The sequence below is a fragment of the Acomys russatus genome, chromosome 31 (assembly GCF_903995435.1).
Source record: "Acomys russatus chromosome 31, mAcoRus1.1, whole genome shotgun sequence".
NCBI classification, from domain to species: Eukaryota; Metazoa; Chordata; class Mammalia; order Rodentia; family Muridae; genus Acomys; species Acomys russatus.
In genome coordinates this window covers 5,464,499-5,487,427 of record NC_067167.1, presented here as the reverse complement: position 1 = coordinate 5,487,427, position 22,929 = coordinate 5,464,499, and the positions used below count along the sequence as shown (strand labels likewise).

The 22,929-nt window shown below is 36.5% G+C and overlaps 1 protein-coding gene across 1 annotated transcript in view; it reads left to right on the top strand.

Moving 5' to 3' along the window:
• Nucleotides 1–277: 277 nt before the first annotated feature.
• LOC127183542 (vomeronasal type-2 receptor 116-like) overlaps nt 278–22,929 on the top strand; it is a 36,718-nt gene continuing 14,066 nt past the window's right edge. Inside the window, exons 1-5 of the mRNA XM_051139627.1 lie at nt 278–477; nt 10,654–10,945; nt 12,440–13,246; nt 15,002–15,229; nt 20,799–20,928. Coding sequence (XP_050995584.1) covers nt 278–477; nt 10,654–10,945; nt 12,440–13,246; nt 15,002–15,229; nt 20,799–20,928 — 1,657 coding nt within the window. The remainder of the gene's footprint in view (nt 478–10,653; nt 10,946–12,439; nt 13,247–15,001; nt 15,230–20,798; nt 20,929–22,929) is intronic.

The window sequence follows — 22,929 nt, the reverse complement described above, 5'->3', positions numbered from 1 at the left end:
GATGATGACACAAGGATACCAGGAACTTAAGAATATGATCTTCAGATATATGTGTTTTTCCCTTGGATAGAAAACCTCAGGTGTAAAGCCTGAGGGTAGAAAGTGATGAAGATTTCTCCAGGGGACTAAGCAAGATGACCTGGAATGAATAGGGAGTAGAGTGGCCTCCACTGTCTGCAATGATTATAAACCCACAGACAGGCATAAATATTCACCTACTGTAGCTTGGCACCTGGCATCAGTGCAAGTTCTATTTGTGCTCAAAGGAACACGCACAATGCCCACTTTGATTTTATTCTTCTTGACTCTTAATTTTTCTTTGCTCCTATGCAATTTAGTTATGCCAGACTGTTTCACCTCTTTGGGAGACAATGTATACCAGGATGGAGACGTGGTGATAAGTGTGTTCCTACCTCTTTATACCTATCAAACCTCCCCACACATTAAAGGGTCAGAGAACACAGAAATTTTTCCAAGGTAAGTGTTTCCTTCTTTCTCTTTCTAGCCCAAATTTCCAAGGTGAACCCCTAATGTAGCTCATCTTTTCATTCTCCGTAGTGCTCCTCCCTAACATTTGCAAGAGTTTTTCAGCTTCATCTATTGTCTTCTATATTCATGGGTAAAGTCTGAACACAAACCTCTCCAGCCAGTTCCAACACACACACAACTCTCTGACATCTGCCATGCAGGAGGCAAATGATGTAACTTAGAAACATAACTTGAGGCATATTTAGAGTTAGTTCATTACTGAAATAAGATAACACAGTGTATCTTCTACAAAAGAGGGTACTCTGGAGGCTTCTTTTGTGCACTTCCTAATGTCTGTAGTGACTGGATTTGACTGATTGTGCCACATTCCTTGAAAGACTACTTACAGTATTTACTTATACAAACTCTTTGGAAATCACTTTTTACTACACTATGGACCTCTTCCCTTTTGGGCCATAAGCTAGGCCAGGGACTGCTGTGTCATTTCCATTCAGTCCAATAATATGATTGATTCAGGTGCAGGGACGTCCTTTTGATTGTAAAAATGTCACCACAGTAATAACAAAACTGATTAATAAAAGGATGAAACAGACTTGTACAGAGCTTGAACAGAGATGATGCCATTGAAAGCAGATATTGCAGCTCCTGTTAGACACTGGTGTTACAGGTGTCTGCTGTACACAGTGGGGAAGAGAGGAGGCAGGAAGTAATGGCAAGCATCCCTGCTTAGAAGCTACCTCATCTTCCCCCAGCACCTGGTTTTTTTTGTTTTTTGTTTTTGTTTTTGTTTTTCATCTTTACATTCTCTTTGGCTTTCTCCTGTTTGTCTCCGTTTCACTTTCTGTAACTCTGTCAGTCACACATGCATGCTTCTGTCATGCATTACCCTGCTGTTTTGACTCCCAAGGCTGCTGCTCCTTGACTTAGGGAGATACAATTATATCAGATTTTCAGGTTGATTTTTGGAATTTCTGACACAGATGCCCTAGGCACCTTAATACAGCACTCATTATTGGCACATGTTGAATTTGTTAATAATTTCTCTTTCCAGCATGGAGGGCAAACTAATTACTTAAAAATCTGACATGTAATAAACTCAGGTGTAATGTTTTAATCCTTTGCCTAGTTTTGTGTATGGACCGATTATAATTTTATATTTTCATGGAGTGCAATGTGATAGCTGTGTGAACAACAGGTATGACATCAAACCGCATAAAATGCATCACCTTTAGCAATGAGCCTTTTGGCAAACTCTACAATTGCAAATCATATCAGCCGTGCTTTTTCTATCTCCATGGCATACCCTTAGTGAAGGCATTATTAACCATGTAAGGCATTTTTCCTTCATAGTGTGTCTACAATAATTTTCATAATTTAAAGTAAAGACATGTCATTGCTTACTTACTATGCCTACAAATTTTTGTTGATGCTTTGAGTGGTTATATATGTACACACTATATTGAGAATATATTCTTTCAGGAACTGCTATTTATCATACCTCTTTAATCTGTCATTTTTAAGTGAAATATTGCACATTTGTTTACAATGTCTATAAAAGGACTGTATCTACTGTGTGTTTTACACGCTTTTGAGTGTGGTTTGTTTAAGCATGAGAAAAGCATATGTAGTTAAAGATTTTTTTTGTTTAGTAAAGTGGTGGTTGTAGTCTAAGATGTAGACTTTCATTAAGCTTGGGGAATTGACTCAGTTTCCATACCAGGCATAGCTTACCTCTTGTTGAAAATGTATTAAGTCCAATTAGATCTCTATCTGCTTTTATGCAGCTTACCCAACTGATTGTTTAACAAACAATTGTGCCTTAATTTTGTCATTTCATCATAAATTAATTAGAAATGCTTGTATTTATTTTATGTGGAATATTAGTATATACACTGAGCTTTATAAAAAAGAGGTCATTCATTTTTAGCCTAAGTGAGTAATGTTTTATCTTCTTCACTGTATTTTAAATATGTATGTGAGCATGTGTGTGTGTGTTTTTTTCTTTGTGTCTGTGTGTGTATGTGTATGTTTTCTCTTTGTCTTTGTGTTTGTGTGTGTCAGTAAGGACACACATATGAGGACAATCATATGCATTTCATTGACCTGTACTTTCTTTAAGACATGTTTGTTTCATATTCTGCTGTGTATGCCAGGCAATCTAGACAATGATGTTCTCATGTGTCCCCCATCAATGTACTGTTGCAAGGCTTGATTTTACAAGCCAGCTTCAATATACAGGTTTTTGTTGGTTTCAGGGATTCAAACACAGACCCTCACAGTTGTGCTGTAAGGATGTTACCCACTGAGTTATGTCACCTGACCTTTATTAATTTTAATTCATATTAGTGTCTAATACCTTCCATATGCCATTCTCATTAAATTGTGACTTATTATATATTTAAAATTTATCTCTTTCTCTATATATTTATCTATAACTATCTATATCTAATCCACTCAGTATATACAAATTTACTTTTAGGTATGTTTTCAGGGATGACCCTTACATAAACAACTGATGTCCCCTCACTTGTGTAAGAATATTTCTCTCACTCTCATCATTTCTTAGTTGCCTGCAGTTTTTAGTCTACAGTTTCTCAGTAGAAGATGACATATTTCTGTTTAGTCATATATATTTCTGTTTGCTAAATATTTCCTATGGTCTGTGTGTAGACTGTCCTCCCATGGCCCAGATACACAGTGATGTCTGCTCTTCTTTGGTTCTAGAAGTTGCTGAAAATAAATTGACCCGACCTGCGGGGTTTGACTAAAACTCAGGAGGGAGGTCATCTGTTGAGAATGCAAGACATAAGAAAGGAGAGCAAGTCTGATTGATCAAACTCTCAATCTTTATTAGTCAGGCAGCAGCTTTTATAGTTCAGAAGGCAGGGAAGCATATTGCTATAGCAACCCAGCTGCAGGCTTTTCTCAAAACATCGGGAATTCCAGGCAGGGTCATAATGTCTTGCCACACAGGGTATCTTGCCCTGTCTTCATCTAGCTTTAGTCTAACTGTTGACTCACAAAAGGGTTGCTCCATCCCTATCTGTCTTTAGCTGCTGACTCACAGCACGGTCGCTCCATCCCTATCTGTCTTTAGCCGCTGACTCACAACAGGGTCAGCTAGTTTCTGGTGAAAGGTAAGCTCTGGAAAAGACAGAGACTTAAAGGTGCACACTTGGACAAGATGGCTGAACATTGGCCATATGGCCTATCGTCCCCAACAATAAATAAGAACTAGCCAGCAGTTTTAGGACATCCAGGGCACACCCATAAAAAGGAGTGGGACACTCTTAATTTTTTTCTCTTTCACATCCCACTCATGAGGAAAAATCTGGGTCACTTTTCATATATCCTTGAATTCCAGTGCCTTCAAATGCCTAACAGAAAATAGAACAATGAGGCATGGACTGAGTTTGCAAACTTGTGTGCTGAAAAAAAAAAATTTAGCTTGTCAAGATAATTATGTGCATTAACAATAATTAAATGTTGTTAACGTGACATGAGTTCTATATTTAATGGTAGATTATTATGGTCACTGCTCTAAATGGTTCCACTAGAAACCTGCTCTGTTCACAAACTTCAGACTTTGCTTATTGCTCTTACCATAGCTGAGTCTGGTCATTTTAGGTAGATTTTGATAAAGCCTTTATTTTACATATGACACTATATTGATGCTGTTTTAGCTTCTTCATTTTGATTTCTTTAAAACATTTGGCTGGACTTTCACCCATACTTCCACAATGTTCCTAAAGACTTGGGAGAAGGAAAGGGGTGACATGCTGGGGCAGTAACACTCATTTTACTTTGGATGTGGATCTTGGCAGGTTAGCTAAAATTTATTGGATGGCCCAGTGTCCATGCACAAATGGACAATACTAAATGGACTTAATTTTTTTAAGTAAGAGTTCTTAAAATTGTCAGGAAGATATGGTGAGGTACCTAGTACTAAAAGGAAGGCAGTACAGATCAAAGCACATGATATACTTCTTTTTAACTATTTCCAAACTAAACAAAAAGCATTTTTGGCCTGAGACCTACCTATCTGCATATTCAGAGGAATATTTCATATTTATCAGTTTGGCTAATTTTGTGAACAAATATTTATGCACTCAACAAAAATACCATCTGATGTTAAGTTGGCATGTGAATTCATCATCCATGTTGCTTCATAAAGATGCTTACATTCAAGTATGTGATTTCTTTGACCATATGTAGTCATTAGTTTGATGTCCACTTGACACAAGCTAGAATCATTTGGAAAGATGGAGCTTCTTCTGGTAAAATGTCACTTCTACAATAGCCTGTGAGCAAGCCTTTCCTGCACTTTTTAAATTGATGAGTAATATAGGGCATCAATATTCAGTATGTGGTGCCCCTATGGGGCTAATGTTCTGTGTGACATAACAAATAGGTGGAACAAGGCATTGGTAACAAGCCAAAGAAGTAAACAACATTGCCCCATGGCCTCTGTTTTAATATCTACTTTGAATTTCCCCCAGAAGTAGTGTGTGAAATAATGATGTTAATAAGGAGAAAACCCTTCATCCCCAAGTTTATTTTTGGTCATTGTGTTCATCACAACAGTAGAGAAGTAGCACAGATCCCATTCTCACCCATTTATACTCTCCTCTCTTACCCTACACACAGCTCCTGTTCTGCCCTTCTACCAATACTCACTCTTATATCCAGCTTACTTTTAAAAGTAGATAACATTATATACAGTAGTATATACATACAATCTGCTTGTTTGAAAAAATATTATATTTGTTTTTTGTATTCTCTGTGCTGTTGGTATGCCAATTAGACTGCATTGGTGGACTGCATTGTCTCCCTTGGTTTTTTTTTCTCCTTCTTCTTCTTCTTCTTCTTCTTCTTCTTCTTCTTCTTCTTCTTCTTCTTCTTCTTCTTCATCAATTTTTCTTGGTATAATTTGAACACTGTTGCTAGAAGAAGGTGTTAGATTCCATGAAGTAAAGTTACAGTCATAAGCCATCATGAAACTCTTGAGAACTACATCATGTCTTCTACAAGACTTGACAGTGCTTTTAACTGCTGAACCATATTGGCAGTACGCATATGAACTTTTTCTTCCAGAGAATTTCACAGGCTCTTTCCCCACTAAGGTAATTTGTAGTCTAAAGATTGTATACCACAGAGTAAAACTCTATACATATTGTGCTAGAAGTTTCCAAATTTTTTTAGCTTCATTGATGCCATCACTTTTCTGAGACAATGGATTTAAAGTTGGCCATGTATTACTGGAGCCAAGGACACATCTAGAAGGGGCAGAGTAACTGTGATGGCCACACCCTGACTTTCTGATTTTGTTGAGCCTGTTTGGTGCCATCTCTAGTCCTTACCACTTATATTTATCACTTCACAGCTGTGAGATCCTACAGGTTTTTATATATTGATATTTTCAAAGTTGAAGATTTGGCCTTATAAAACCAACAGATGTGCCTTTACTTGGGATGACTATTTCACCTTCTCTCAGCATTCCTCGCTTACCTCTGGTTCTTTGTATGCTGCTCGTGCATCTTGGGATTTTCCCTGTCCACATTAGCATGTTTATTGTTGGCCTTGACAAGGAACCACACATACATTGAGTCCCTAAAAGATTGGTAGAAAAAAGAAAAGAGGAAGTTGTTGTAATTATATTAAAAATTCAAAAATAAAATTAAAATATTCCAATGTTATATTATATAAGAAGGAAATACTAATATCTAAAGTCTGGTAGAGAGGAAACAGAGATCTGGAACATTAAAACTAGGGCACAATAAAGTGAAGATAAATAAAAAGGAGAGAATGAGAAACTTAAAATGATATATGAGACAAGAAATTTAAATAAATATTTTGAAGATGGATAACATTCAAGCAATCATTAACTGTGTAACAGATTCTGTCCTTTGTTTTAGAGTGGCAGTGTGGTCTCATGTGCATGCCGCAGCTCTACAGAAGCTGCACTACAAAGGGCTTTGGGAGCAGGCTCTTATTCCAACACCTGTTTTACACCTTGGGCTTGAGTTCAGACCCTCGGCACTTATGTAAAACTTTGTTGTAGCTGAATATGCACCTGCAACTTCAGCATTGTGACAGGGAGACAGGAAATACTAGGCTCTCTAGTTGTCAGAGGAGTTACAGATTCAGTGAGAGACCCTGTGTCAGGGTAAAGTAATACAGCAGGGCATTGAAGACCTTCCTCCAGCCTCTTCATGAACATTCACAGGTGCACATCGAATATTTATATGGGCATACATTATATTGAACATGAACACATATAATAATAATATTAAATATAATTCTATGTATATTCAATGATATTCAATGTATACAAAACCTCAAAGTAAAATCTGATTGATAAAATTAAACAAGTACTTTCAAAATCACAATTAATATGAATAAGTCCCTTGGCTACCTATAGTCTCTAAAATTTCAATGGAGAAAGTAAGATGTTAGGTTATATGGATTATATGGAATAATCAGATAATATGCAATTCAAATAAATGAAACACATGTGGGCAAAAGCATACATGAATTTTATAATATAGATAGAAGTTTATAATTATGAAACAAATTATTCACATTTTTAAAACAAAGCAGAAATCTAAACATACTTCCAATTTAAATGTTATGCCATAACATAAATAGAAAACAGAAAAGTTGAGTGACAAGAGGAGTAAGAGAAAGAAAATTTGTATTTCCCTTTATTATTATTATGAAAGACATGTGATCCAGAACTCACTAAAATGACACAAATTTGACTGTTAGTTCATCCTGAAAAAGATCCTTGTCTTTGGCTTAGGAAGAGGGATCCATGGAGGAAAGCACTTTGGTACAAACATGACAGCCTCAGTTAGAAACTCTAATACCTACATTAAAACAGGATATGGCTGCATGAACCTATAACCCCAGTGTTCAAGAGCACAGACAAGTTTCCAGGAAATTACTAGGCAGTCAGCTGAGCTGAAAATACATGCTTTAATTTCATTGAAAATTCTTGTCTTTAGGGACTAAAAAAACTGATAAAAGAAGATATCTGGCATCTTGCTATGTCTTCTGTTTCTGCACAAATCTGGTTACACCACACACATGCCAAACACTTACATACTACATATAGATACATGCAACCTATGCACATGTACACACCACATATATACATATGCATATACGACACTGGTGAACACAGATACATTGATATGTATCTAGCTATGTATGTATGAAAGTCTTGGTTAAATCTGGCTCTGTACAATATAAATACATACATACACATATATATTATATATACAGATATATGTAAAATGATTATAATACATTTAAACACATAATAAAAATACATGCAAAATCTCAAAGTAAAATATGATTAATAAAAGTTTAAAGAGTACTATATATAATTTATGTGTCTATAATATAGCATAAAACATATTGACTCAATTACACACATGACATATTGTCCTACACAGCAGGAATAATGGTTCCAAATGTCAAGGTATCAAGTAGGAGGAGAATGAGGACTAAAGATGATAAAAGCATTAACTAGGACCAGAAAGTCTGGCATAAATTTAATGACTTTCACCAACCAAGTTTATAAAGAACAGCATCCTATACACTATCTGCGGTGGGAAAATGGCCAAGGCCAGCAGATAGCTAAGTCTGATAATATTGGCAGAGAGAACACATAATATCTCATAACCAGCTGCCATAGGACTGATAATGAGAACCCAATGAGTAGATTCAGGTCAGAAACCTTAGCTCTGACTCCTTTTCTATACTGATTCCAGGACTAGAAATGCCATGAAAAGTGAGAAATTTCAAATAATTAAATTTCCCTTTGTCCTTTCATTTGGGCCTCTTAGAGAGACTTGGCTCATTCTAGCTATCCACAACATATATACTCACCTACCCAAAACCACACAAATTATGCTTTTCATTTTAATGAAGGATAGGTATTTCAATTTGTGGTTTTATGAATGATAATCCCATATTTTTCAATTTTGTCAATGAATACTCTAGAACCAGATGCTGGGGTGAAAACTTTCTTTCTTAGAGAGGCAGAGAAAACATCTAGATGAACTTCCTGCTCCGCTCACATGCCAGAAGAAAAGGTCAAATATCAAAAGGTACAAAGCTTGCTAGCTTAGTTGATAGGCCAGAAGAAATAGGTCGGCTAGCACACCCAGCAGCCCAGGAGAAGAAAGCCAATTACTAAAAGCCAAAGACCTAAAGAGCTAAGAGCTAAAGAGCTAAAGAACCCCTTCCTCTCTATGATGTCTTGAATGCCCCCCTTTCTCAAGGTCCCTCCTATCTTCTTGATCCCTGTCAGCTGGTTTCTTGCTCTGCCTCTTGACCTAGGTTAAATTTATTAATTCTGTGTACAGAAAGATCTTGAATTATAGGTGTATGCTAAGGCTGGCTGAGCTGCACCATAGTATTCTGGAGTCAGGTCCTGGGGAGTGGTCAGGGCCTGAAGAAGGGTGGATGCAAGAGCATCAGTGGAGGAGAAGGAGGAATGAGTTGGTCATGGGGATCAAGAGGAGTTTTGCATCCTGACTGACTGGCAGTCAGAGTGATTATTTATACAGAACTAACTCATTAGGCAGGGATAGATGCATGATGTCCCAAAATATAGACCATATCATTTTTTGTGCCCAGATATGTTTTAATTTCTGCTTGGTCATAAGTATAGTCATCATTGATAAACTAAGAACAGAGTTCTTTTACAATAATTATTTTCTCATCAACCCCACCACCCAAATTTTAACAATATTGAGGTTTAAAGTGAATATTTTGCCAAAGCCTGATAGCCTGTTCTCAGGATGTCAACTCTTGAGGTTTTCAGGGCACTGGATAGAATGAAAATCTTCAAGTCAGCCTGGTTGTCATGTCCCAATCAGTGTACATTCAACCTTTAATAGTCAGAGTGCTAATTGACATTAGACCCAAGAACCATTTTCAGGCCAAAGATGCTGCATTATTATTCAAACATTACTCAGTATAAATCTTATATATATGTAGAATTTATTTATATATCTAATCTTGGTATTTTTTTGTTCCTTGGTTATATGACACTATAGTGGCCATATATATGTTCACTTTTTCTAAGGGAGTTCTTAATATTTTATTCTTTCATCATTTATCCATGCCATTCTTTGTCCATCGGCAGAAGGAAGAGGCTTTTAATTTGATCTTCTGTCAACATCCTACCAAATACTGTTTACCTTTTTAAGTTTACTTTGTTTTGATTATATCATTTCTGAGTAAGCAACATCCAGTAGGAAGATGTGCCAGGAGGATTATTTGAGTCACAACATCCAGAGCATAAGGAAGACCTTTCAGTAGGGTCAGATAATGATATCTCCCTGAAAGTGAAGAGATAGCTTAGAAGCTTAGAAGTGTCCCTGAGAAAGGGCGTAAGTGATTCTTAAGAAGCTTTCTATCAGTCCAACACCCACAAGTTTTAGAAATAATAAAAGCCCCCTAAGCATATGACACATAGAGATCAAGGCCAAAAAGTGGGGGACAGTACCAAAATGATTGCATCATTAGGTTCAGCTGTACTGGATCCTTGTCAAACAGCTGTGCTGGCTTTACGACTATCACTGTTTCAATTAGATATGACCCTCTCAATCATCACCTATTTACAACAAACAGAATGTTATTGGATTAAAGGTATTGTTAGGCCTGGATGAGTCACACTATAATCACCTGTTTACAACAAACAGGAAGTTCTTTGATTAAAAGTGTGTGGTAGGGCTGAACCACATGAAACAATGAACAGGTTTTTACAGTTCACAGTCACAGGGCTCACAAGGGGAACAAATATTCTAGACCACCAACTTAAAGGCATGAGATTATTGTGTATTAACTACCAGCTTCATGAATAGAAAATAGATTTCTTCCTGTGTCCTCAGACAGGAAATAGATGAAGGAAGTGGTGTAATTCTTTAAAGGCATTAGTCAATGTATAAGCTCTTAAACATGAGGAAAAAGAGCCCTACTGGACTCCAAAAAAATCTCATGTTGTTACTCCATCAAAAAACAAGGTATGATTTGAACATGGAAGCTGTGAGAGGAAGCTTTCGTTTAGTGCATGACAGTTCTGTATTCAGATGTAAAACAATGGTGATTGAAGATTGTTATGAATTGATTCTCTTGTTCTCTACACAGGATTAGTCTCAACAGCTACCAATTCGTGGTTGCTCTAAAATTTGCTATTGAGGAGATCAACAGGAATGCCCTTCTTTTACCTAACATGTCTCTGGGATATGGCATTTACACTGCTGGGCCAACTCAAGAAGAAACAGTGTACAATTTGTTTATTTGGCTCTCAGGGCAGAAGAAAATCTTCCCAAACTACAGCTGCAGAAGAGAGGAAAAATCTGTGGCCGCAATCACAGGAACAACGTTTGAAATTTCTTCCCTAATTGGCACATTTCTGGAACTTTATAAATATCCACAGGTGAGATTATATGAATGGAAATTAATTAAAGCACCCCCTTTTATGTCAACATTTGAATACAAAGAAAAATGATAAAATGAAAGACTTTGATGTGCAAGATTCAAATTACTTAGTCTTGGGCTGGATGATTATCCCATAGTCAAGAATGTTTTTTGTGAAATCATAAAAACAGGAGTTTTCCTGCCAACACCACCCATGTACTCACAATAGCACAGCAGATACAGGGTGATACCTGTGGCTTCCTGTATTCTACCCAGACCAGAAAACTCTTTGAATCAAGAGGTGTTAGGGACAGTTTGCCTCAAGAAAAATGAGTGACAAAAAGTAGAGTGTTAAAATTATTTTTATAGAACAATGTTTTTCCTGTTTCTCTCTTAACCTAGCTATCACTCAAAACAATTGAGACTCTTTCATATTTGTTTAATAGGAAGTTTGACAGCACAAGAACTGAGCAGTTATTATTCTAAGCGTAAGCTTATATGCTAATCTGTCTCCTCTCAGTGTACATCCCAGAGTTACTTGTACTTTGTAACTTTCCCCATTCCAGGTGTATCTTCTTCCTCTCTCCTGATATTGCCAGGAATTCTCCCACAGCTGAATCTCCTACTTCCTCTTCTAACATCTCACCCCCTGGCTAGCAGTGAGTTAGCTCTATTTTTTCCTCTGCTCAGAGATTGGTTGTAAGCTGCTTTATTGGCCTATCAGGGGACTGTTGGAAAGCAGTGTTTACACAACATTGAGACAGGAGATTCTTTTTTTTTTTTGAGAGAGAAACATTTGTCTGCGGTATAATAATAATAATAATAATAATAATAATAATAATAATAATAATAATAATAAATGTTGGGTGCTCCCTATGTTCTTTGTGAAATTGTGAAGTGAAGGGTAATGTTTCTGGCTGAAATCCAGACCACTGTACATTGAAAACGAAATATAGTCAATTTTCTGTTGAAAGGCTCATGATAAACTTTAAAATTAATATTAGGATTTTGAAGAAATATTATTAAAATTTAATCAAATGCTCAGGACAATGAGACAGGAGATTCTTAAAACATAGATTGCAACCAACATGAAGGGTCCCAAAATTTGAATAACACAAAAACATCATGCCTACAGTAGAGGACACCCAAAGCTCTCTTTTAGCCTTCATGTGCACATGTCTGTGTACCTGTAGAAACATCGGTACACAGACTTGTATGGACACACAACCACCCAAACAAACTACCCAATCTTTTTAAATATATAGTTGTTAAGGCTATATACTCTGAAAATGTCAGTATATCTGCATTTCTGTTGTTTGAAAGGCATGAGATATACACTGTTAATAATAGAAGGGAATATTTCAAATCATTTTCTGAAATAGGGTCCCAATTTTGGAACTAACTTTAAATATAAATTTGCTTTTCTGAAATTTGAAGTTCTTGTTTCAGCCTCATTGAACCTATGATTTCTGGAACCTCCATCTTCATGTCACTCCCTATTCTCTTTTCTTAGCTGACCATTGGACCTTTTGAAATAAATATGAATGACTCTGAGAAGTTTTCCTCTCTGTATCAGATGGCCTCCAAGGAGTCTTCTCTGGCCTTAGGCATGGTCACATTGATTGTCCATTTCAGATGGAATTGGGTGGGGCTGGTCATTTCAGATGATGAGAAAAGTGTTCACTTTGTCTCAGACTTGATACCAGAGATGGAAAAAAAGAGAGTCTGTTTAGCCTTCATGCAAATGATCCCAGCAAATCAGATGTTCCAAATGCAAAATGATGATGTCTACAATAGCCCAATTGTGAGCAACTCAGTAAAAGTTATTATCATTTATGGTACCACTGACTCTACTTTAGGTGTGCTCTTTAGAAGATGGGAGCATATACTTCCATGGAAAATCTGGGTTACCACATCAGAATGGGAAGTCATTACTTCCATGCGACATTTCATTCTTGACTCATTTCATGGAACTCTCATCTTTTCACAACATCATGGTGAGATTTCTCCTTTTAAAGAATTTGTAAAGACAGTAACCCCTTCCAAATACCCAGAAGACATTTTCCTGGCAAGACTGTGGGAGAATTATTCTAATTGCTCAATATCTAAGGTTTCCTGTAAATCATTAAAAAATTGTTCATCTAGAGGTTTCTTGGAATGGTTACCTTGGTACCAATTTGACATGACAATGAGTCAAGGGAGTTACCATATATACAATGCTGTGTATGCTGTGGCTCATACCCTTCACAAGATGGTTATGCACAAAGTAGACAAGCAAAGAGTTAAAAATGGAGGAAGAATGAAATTTCCCCCATGGCAGGTAATAGTCTTTCCTTTGGAACCTGCAAGGTGTCACCAAGGTGTAAAAGGAACTTTTGTTCACCTATTTCAATTATTGTCTCAGAGACTTACTGCCTCTGTCTGTTAGCCTAAGCCTACTCCTAGAAGCTTCTAAGCTCCTTACAATAAAACCTAGTCCTAGAATATTTTCAGACTCTGTGAGTTACTGCTTCATCAGCTCATGCGTTCTTCTTCTTTCTGAGCTCATAGCTGGTTGGTTCAATTCAGGCATTCCGGCACAAAATCCTCTCGCAGATAAATTACTCATTCTGGATTTTTTCTCTCTCAGCCTTTGAATTACTTTGCTTAGCCTCAAACTAACTCCGACAATCTTTTCTAATATTCTAGCTCCTTCTCATTCTCTGGCTTGTTCTGTCTTTACCCATGTCTAGCTTGTTCTCTTATTCAACCTCTCTCTGTAAAACTCTCACAGTAAAACTGCCTCCTCACTCTCTTTCTCTGTGTGGCACCCACAAGTAGATTCTCTATCCCCTTTATTCTCAGGAGACTTGGGCATACCTTATTTGTCACTTTTTCTGCCACTCAGTTAGACAGCAATTTCAAACATAGTGCTTTCTTCTACAAACTAACTTTACCTGCACTGTTTGGGAATAGGCTTTTTTAAAACATGAAACTTGCTTTATATCAGCCTGTCTGTGAACTCAGATCTGATTGCCTCTGTCTCCAGGATTAAAGGTGTGTTTTCATTCCAGTAAGATCACACAGACCTAGAAGGTCTTTTGATGTGATCTCCAGCCAGAGCAACCAATTTCTGAAAATAAAATCACTCTACATGAGGGTAACTTTTTAAAATTGACCCACAGGTGCACTAAACAAGTACCATAGGATTCTCTTTTCAAACAAAAGTTTCCAGACTGCTTTTAGTGCTTAAAATAAAAACTTAGACATTGGTGGAACTTATATTCAAGATGCCAATATTGTAGGAGCTAATATTAAAAACCTAGGGCAAAGGATTATATTAAAGACCTATCATGATCCTACTCCACTAAGATTCTCATCTTAAAAACCCTAATCTCTTTGCAGAAAGTTCTTAAATATGAACCAGGAATGAATTGATATTTCACATTCCTAACTAGTATAGAGTATCACCAAATAAAGTAATCCTAAAGCATCTAAGGTAACTGTGTGTCTACTATGGGTGTATATATGTAGGTTTGATTCCTTTTGCTGTGATGAAATATGTGGACAAAAACCAGTGAAGTGAGAAAGGCATTATTTTACTCACAATACCAGTTTACAGTCCCTCACTAGGAGGAACTCAAAGTGTCAGGAATTGGAAGAAGTTTGCCATATCACCATCCACCATCAAGAACAAAGAGCAATGAGTATGCTATTGTTCTAGAATCTCACTCCATTTTTCAGTCCAGGATCAGCTCACAAAATGAGCCTAAAATTCAGAGTGATTCTTCAGGTCTCTGTTAAACCAATTTAGAAAATATTTCATGTACCTGACTAGAGTCCAAATTAATATATGCAGTTCTTCACTGAGACCTCATGCCCTGGTAATTCAAGATTGTGTTTGGTTCATAATTAACACTAATCATCACAAACTATTTGTATCAATGTTGAAAAACCATTAGACTGCATAAAAACTTGAGGTTCACTAGAAACACCATATTGTTCTTTTATAACTGTAATTAATGAAAATGTGAACGTGCATAATTAAGTTTTTGTTTTCACACTGAGCATGCCACAAATCATGCATTTCTCTTAGCTAAACCACATCCTGAAGAACATTCAATTCACGAATGCTGGTGGAGACTCAGTAACTTTGAAATCTTCAGAAAAAATGCATACAGATTATGACATTCTGAACTTCTGGAATTTTCCACAAGGTCTTGGATATAAAGTAAAAGTAGGAACATTTTCCTCATATTTGCCACCTGGGCAACAATTGTCACTGTCAGAGGACAGGATAGAATGGAGCACAGGCATTAGACAAGTGAGTGGGATTTCAGTTTTACTGTGCCTCCTGCCGCATCATAATTTAAGAAGATAAAAGCCTTACTGTACTTACAAACTCACTTCCCACATTCTAATATTTTCTTCATGAGTTTATTTTTTATTTTTTAATTTGTTCACTTTCATTCTGACTGTAGCCCCCTTCCTCATAGACTCCCAAACCCGCCCTTCCCCCCAAACTCTCCCTCCCTCCACTCAGCATGAGAAAGGAGTGCCCCTCCTCCCCTAACATCTGACCTCAGTGTATCAAGTCTCATCCTCGTTACCTGTATCCTCTTCCTCTGTGGCCTGGCAAGGCCATTCCACCAAGTGGAAGTGATCAATGTGTGGGACAAGAGTCAATCTAAGAAGTTGTCCTTACTCCCACATTATGGGACCCACAAGGAGACTGTGCTGCCTATCTACTACATTTGAGAAAAGGGACTAGGTCCACACCATGCATAAACCTTCATTGGTGCTCCAGTCTCTGAAGTACCTCCCTCCTCCAGGCAGATTTGTTGCCCCCATTGATCTCCTTGTAAAGATCCTGACCCTTCCAGGTCACTCTATTCCCCAACTCAGTCTTAGCTCTACTTTGAAAGTCTGGTAGAATTCTGCGCTAAAACCATCTGGCCCTGATTTTTTTGTTTGTTTGGTTTTGTTTTGTTTTTTGATTTCTTTTTTCTTGGTTGGGAGAATTTTGATGACTGTTTCTATTTCTGTAGGAAACACTACTATTTAGTTTATCTGATCTTGATTCAATTTTGGCAAGTGGAATCAATGAGTAGACTACTCCATTTCCTTTAGATTTTCAAATGTTGGCATGTATAGGCTTTTGAAGTACAACCTAATGATTTTTTTTTTAATTTCTTCAGTGTCTGTTGTTATGTCTCCCTTTTCATTTCTGATTTTGTTGATTTGGATACTGTCTCTCTGCCTTTTAGTTAGATTGGCTAATGTTTTGTCTATCTTGTTTATTTTCTCATAGAACCAGTTTTGTTGATTCTTTGAATTGTTCTCTTTGTTTTTATTGTATTGATCTCAGCACTGAGTTTGATTATTTCCACCCATCTACTTTTCTTGGGTGTTTCTGCTTTCCTTTTTTCTTGAGCTTTTAGATGTTTCATTAAGTTGCCTGTATGAGACGAGTCCAAGACCTTTATGAAGGCACTTAGTGCTGTGAACTTAGCACTGCTTACAATGTGTCCCATGAATTGAGATATGTTGTACCTTCAATTTCATTGAATTTTAAGATGTCTTTAATTTCTTTATTTCTTCCATGACTCAGTTGTCATTGAGTAGAGAGTTGTTCAGTTTCCATGTGTGTGTAGGCTTTTTGTTATTTCTGTTGTTAAACTCCAGCTTTAGTTCATGTTGGTCTGATAGGATACCAGGTATTATTTTAATCTTGTTGTATCTGTTGAGGAATGATTGGTGACCTACTATATGGTCAATTTTAGAGAAGGTTCTGTCAGGTGCTGAGGAGAAGGTACAATCTGTTGTCTTTGGGTGAAATTTTCTGTAGATAACTGTGTGATCCATTTGATTCATGACATTGGTTAGTGTTTTTTGTTTTGGTTTGGTTTTGATTTTGTTTTTTTGTTTTTTTGTTTGTTTGTTTTTTTGGCTTGGCAGGCTTTTGATGACTGATTCTATTTCCTTACAAGACATAGATCTCTTTAATTCATTTACATGATTTTGATTCTATTTTGGTAATTGGTAGCTATCAAAAATTGTTCATTTACATTTAGATTTTCAATTTTTTTGACATATAGTCTTTTGAAGTAATACCTAATGATTTTTTGGATTTTTCTCTGTGTCAGTCATTACGTCTCCTCTTTCATTTCTGATTTTGTTGATTTGCGTGCTCTCCTCCTTTTCTGTTAGTTTGACTAAGGGTTTGTCTATCTTGTTGATTTTCTTAAAAAAAAAAAAAAAAAGCTCTTGTTTCCATTGAGTCCTTAAATTGTTCTCTTTGGTTCAAATTTAATAATTTTAGCTCCTAGTTTGATCTTTTTAAGCCATCTACTCCTCTTAGGTATGTCTGATTCTTTTTGTTCTAGAGCTTTCAGATGTGCTATTAAATTGCTAATATGGTATCTCTCCAATTTTTTTCATAAATATTCTTAGTTCTATGCACTGTTTTCAGCATTTTTTTCATTATATCTGATAAGTTTTTATGAGTTGTGCCTTCGTTTTCATGGAATTCTATGAAGTTTTTAATTTCCTTTTCTTATTTCATTCCTGACTCAGAGGTCATTGAGTAGAAAGCTGTTCACTTTCCATGACTGTGTAGGGTTTTTGTTGTTTCTTTTGTTGCTATGTTCCAGTTTTAATCCATGTGGTGTGATAAGAGGCAAGGGGTTCATTTCATCTTCTTGTATCTGTTGAGGTTTGCTTTATGAACAAGTATATGGTCAGTTTTGGAGCAAGCTCTGGCTCTGTGAGTTTCATATATGACCCAGAAGCCTTTGAGTAGGGAGCTGTTTAATTTCCATAAGTTAATAGAATTTCTGTTGTTTCTGTTTTTGTTAGTTCCAATTTTAATCCATGGTGGTTTGATAAGACACAAAGGGTTATTTCAATCTTCTTGTATCTGTTAAGGTTTGCTTTATGACCAAGTATATGGTTGATTTTAGAGAAGATTCTTTGAGTTGCTGACAAGAAGATATATTCTTGTATGTTTGAGTGGAATGTTCTGTAGACATGTGTTAAATTCATTTGATTCATGACATCTATTAGTTTCATTATTTCTCCACGTAATTTCTGTCTCAGTGATCTATATTTTGGAGAGGGTGGGGTGTTCAAGTCTCCCTCTAGTAATGTGTGGGGTTTGATGTATGATTTAAGCATTAGTAATATTTCTCTTATGAATGTGGGTGCTCCTGAATTTCAGGAATAGATGAGGATTGAGGATTGAGACATCCTTTTGGTGTATTTTTCTTTTTGTAAATATGAAATGTGTGTCCTCTACCTTTTTTGATTAGTTTTGGTCAAAAGTCTATTTTATTCGATACAACAATGGTTACTCTAGCTTACTTCTAGAATTTGTTTGATTGGAATATATTTTCCAACCCTTTACTCTGAGATACTGTCTACCTCTTTGTGTTTTTTTTTTTTTTTTTTTTCTTGTTTTGTTTTTGTATACAGCAGAGTGGCGGGTCCTGTTTGTGTATCCACTCTATTGGCCTTTGTCTTTTTATTGGGGGAGTTGTGACCATTTATCTTGAGGCATATTAATGATCAGTGGTTGTTAGTTCCTGTGTTTTTCATGGTGGGGGTGGAGGAGTGAGTTTTTGCATTTTCATTCTTTTTGTTTTGCATATGTGGCATTATTTACTTCTTGTGATTTCCTGGGTATAGCTAGCACCCTTGCAATGGAATTTTCCATCTTATGTCTTCTGTAGTGTTGGATTTGGGGCTAGATACTGATTAAAATTGTTTTGTTTTGTTTTGTTTTGTTTTGTTTGTAGATTATCTTGTTTTCTCCATCTGTGGTGATGAAAGTTTTGTTGGGTATATTAGTCTGGGTTGGCATCTGTGGTCTCTTAGTGTCTGCATGACATCCATACAGGCCTTTCTGGCTTTCATAGTCTCTGTTCAGAAGTCATGTGTAATTCTCATAAGTTTGTCTTTATATGTGACTGGGCCTTTATCTCTTGCAGCTTTTAATAATCTTTCTTTGTTCTGTACATTTAATGTTTTTATTATTATGTGTCAGGAAGATTTTCTTTTCTTGTCTTATCTATTTGAGGTTTTGTAGGCTTCCTGTATGTTTATGGGCATTTCCATCTTTAGATTGTGGAAGTTCTAATCTATGATTCTATTGAAAATGTTTTCTGGCCCATGGAGCTTGAAGTCTTCTCATTCTTCTATTCTTATTATTTTTAGGTTTGGTCTTATCATAGTGTCACTGACTTCTTGTTTGTTTTTTTTTTTTTGTCAAGAAATTTTTAGTATTCACATTTTCTTTTACTGATATATTGTTAACTTCAACTGTGTCTTCTACACCCAAGATTCTGTCTTCCATCTTTTGTATTCTGTTGCTGTTGCTTGTGTCTGAAGTTTCTGTTCTCATCCTTTGATTTTCCAACTCCAAGTTTTCCTCAGATTGTGTTTTCATTGTTGTTTCCAATTTCCTTTTTATATCTTGAATACTTTTATTCATGTCTTTCTCCTGTTTAATTGAATTTTCCTGTAATTCTTTATAGGATTTATTCAATTCCTTCATCTATTTGAAGGTATTTTCCTGTATTTCTTGTAAAAATTTACTTTTCCTTCAAGGCTTTCACCATTTTCATCATCTCAAATGTAAAATCTTCCTCTTACACTACATGGATATTCATATCTCCAGGGCTTGCTGTGCTATAGTCACTTGTTAATGATGGTGTCATATAGCTCTGAGGTTTGTTGCTTGCTTCCTGACCTGGCCTCTCTCCTTTTGTTTGTCTCTGGTGTTAGCAGGCCTGGAGATTTCTTCAATGGGGTTGCTGTCTGTGTGTGTCCCACATGAGCTAGGTAGGTCAAGAGCCAGCAGCAAGACCTCTAAGTTGAAGCCTGTTTGCTAGAGTTCCCTAGAGGCTTCCTCAGGATGATGGACAATGGGTTTTGTAGCCTGTACTCAGCTCAGCTCTAGTGGGTTCCCTGTCTGTGTTCCAGTAGTGTCATGCAGGAGAGGAGAAAGATGAGGGAGATTCAAGCTTAAAGCTGCTTGGATGCCACTTAGGCCTGCTTTATATATTTGATAATGTATATTTTGACCAGATCCCCACTTAATCTGCTTTTTTGCATTCTGTGACCAAGATGGGCCAGGATGGCAAGCAGTGTGTAGAGAGAGATTCAGCCCTGCTTGCTTGAGTGTCCCATAGGCCTTTTAATGATATCAGCTAATGTGAGTTGTGGTCCATGCCTGACATACCTTTACCTGTTAGATCCCCATTTCCCAGATGGGCCAAACCAATAAGCAGTGGGTAGGCAGAGAGAGAGTTTCAAGACTAAAGGTGCTCAGGTGTCCCACAGAACTCTTCAGGATAGCATCTAATGTAGGTTGTGGTCCATGTCCTATATAGCTTTCCAAACTCAGTTTCACTGCACTGATCCTCTGTTCCTCAGGGGACTTGCTCTCTGCCTCAACTATTTGGAGGAGCACAGGGTGCTGGAAGTTTGTAACTCCTGAACTGGAAGATGTCTGACAGCAACGGATGGGGGCTGGTACTGATCTGCCCCAATTTCTTCCCTTCAGTCAGTTTTGCAGCCTCGATAAACATGGTTTACACTGGGCACTACCCCCTTGGAATCCCTCCTAATAAGTTTGTTATTGAGAAGAAGTAACATACTCCTCACCAATGTATGCACATAATTCTAACCATTCCATCATTATATATATACTTTTATATATGTATGTATATACACACATATATATGTATATATTTATGCTATTATAGTGTATATCTATTAACTTATTGCACATTTATACAACTAAATTCATCAATCACAATTCATAACATTTTACTCATAAAATTTAGTTATCAGATTAATTTTATTTATCTTTGTCTCTCTGACTTTTTCAGACCCCCATCTCTGTATGCAGTAAAAGTTGTGGTCCTGGATTCAGAAAATCTCTACAGGAAGGCAAACCTTCCTGCTGTTTTATTTGCAGCTTCTGCCCAGAAAATGAAATTTCCAACAGCACAGGCAAGTGTCTGGACAAAAAAAAAAAAAAAAAAAAAAAAGGATACCACCTCTGTTTTTAATCTATGTCCTGAAGCAGAAATCATGAGTAAGATAATTGAATAGTCTATATTCTTGAGATTTTTGTGGGCATAATTAACAGCTATAATCAACAGTATAACTCCTTGAGGTACATGACATTTGTTGCCTTTATGTGATTCTAAGCTGTCCTTTTCAAGGTAATACTTTTTGATAACATAAAAAACTCTAAGATTCACTTCTTCCAAAAACTTTTCCATGTAACCTCCGTGTGTGTGTGTGTGTGTGTGTGTGTGTGTGTGTGTGTGTGTGTGTGTGTCAAATCTTCTGGAAGCTGTATTAATATCACATTTAAACCCTCTGTTACAGTGTCATCTCCTCAGACCCCAGAATCATTCCTGAAATAGATAAAAATATTAACAGACAGTATATTTTTCTTAAGAAATGTAGTAGCTACAGAAATGGCTTTGTAGTTAAGAGCACTGCTACCCTTTTAAAAGATGTGGGTTTGGCTCACAACATGTATATGATTGCTTGTACTTGGAACTCCAGTTGCTGGCATTCTGACACCATATTCTGGCCACGTGAACAGTACACACATGTGCTGCACACACTCACAGGAAGGGAGTATTCTCAAAGCAAACACAGAAAGGATAAATAATCCATGTCTCATATCTAAAATATAGATTTTTTTCAATATGGAAATTGTTCTTGCTGCTTTTTATAGTTCACTGATGAAAGGGGAAGAAAATCTGTGGGGATTTGCATTTAAGTTTATGCCATAATCTGAAGAATTGCATGCAAAAAGTGCTGCGGCGTGACTTAAGTAATGCCACATACATCTTGAGAGTAAACTATGGATGTTTAAATAGGGTTGTACTACAACATGAGATGACAAAAAGACAGGAAAAATAGTTTTTAGGACACTTAGATGTAGCTGAATATGGGAAATTAAAACATCATGTAATATCCAGTGCATAATGAATTATAACCTCCAAAAAAAGATATGTAGTAATATCATTTTGCTAAATGATCATAGTGATATATTTCTTCCTGATTTTATCTTTCTAATCATAGTTAGTGTAGTTAATATGAGGCTTATAACAAGTCATCAAACCAAAAATAATAACCAGTAGCACAACCTGTAACCCCGTATCTCAGAGATCATTTTGAGGAGTAAGCAACTATGTTGTAGGAGCAAGAGATAAGAGAAAGCTTCAGGAAAAACTATTTGCACAAAAACAGATGTGACACTGCTACTGTACACATAGTCTCAAAGCAAAGGTGACTCCAAACACAAGGCCTATACAAAAGCAGGCCAAGCAAACACTCTGGAGAAATGAGTATTGGATCATGAAGCCACAGTCCTACATGACTATTAATTGATGGTGAAGGGGGAGTCAGTTTTCTTTGGAAATATGGGTTGTGAGGCACTAAAAATGCTACAGAAGATGATGCTCCATACAGGTACATTCAGGGAGCCTTAAGTGGGTAGACTCAGTGGATTTTATAAAACAGCACATTAAGTTGGGAAGCCAAGTTTTTGGGGAAGATAGGGAAAGAATTTGATGAGAGAAAATAGGTAGTAGGGTTGATCAAACACATACATGTGTTTATGAAATTCACCAATGAAAATAAAATATTAAAAGTACATCATATTGTGCATGGGGAGATATCTCCATTGGGGGAACACTTTATACCATTCAAGTTTGCAGCCCAGATGTGTTTCCCATAATCCACATTAAAAGCCAGGAATTACTGGATAATTATTTAACAAAAATATTGAAAGACATATCTACATCCTCACAAACAAGGAACAAACACAAACTAATATACAAACACATATTTTTATTTAATTGGATTGAATTATTATGTTTCTGATTTATTTTACTGAGTACTTTGTATATTGTAAGTATGAAATTATATAAGACACAAAATAAAATGTATATCTTACATTCTATAGAATATCTCTTCACTAAACACACTTTTGTC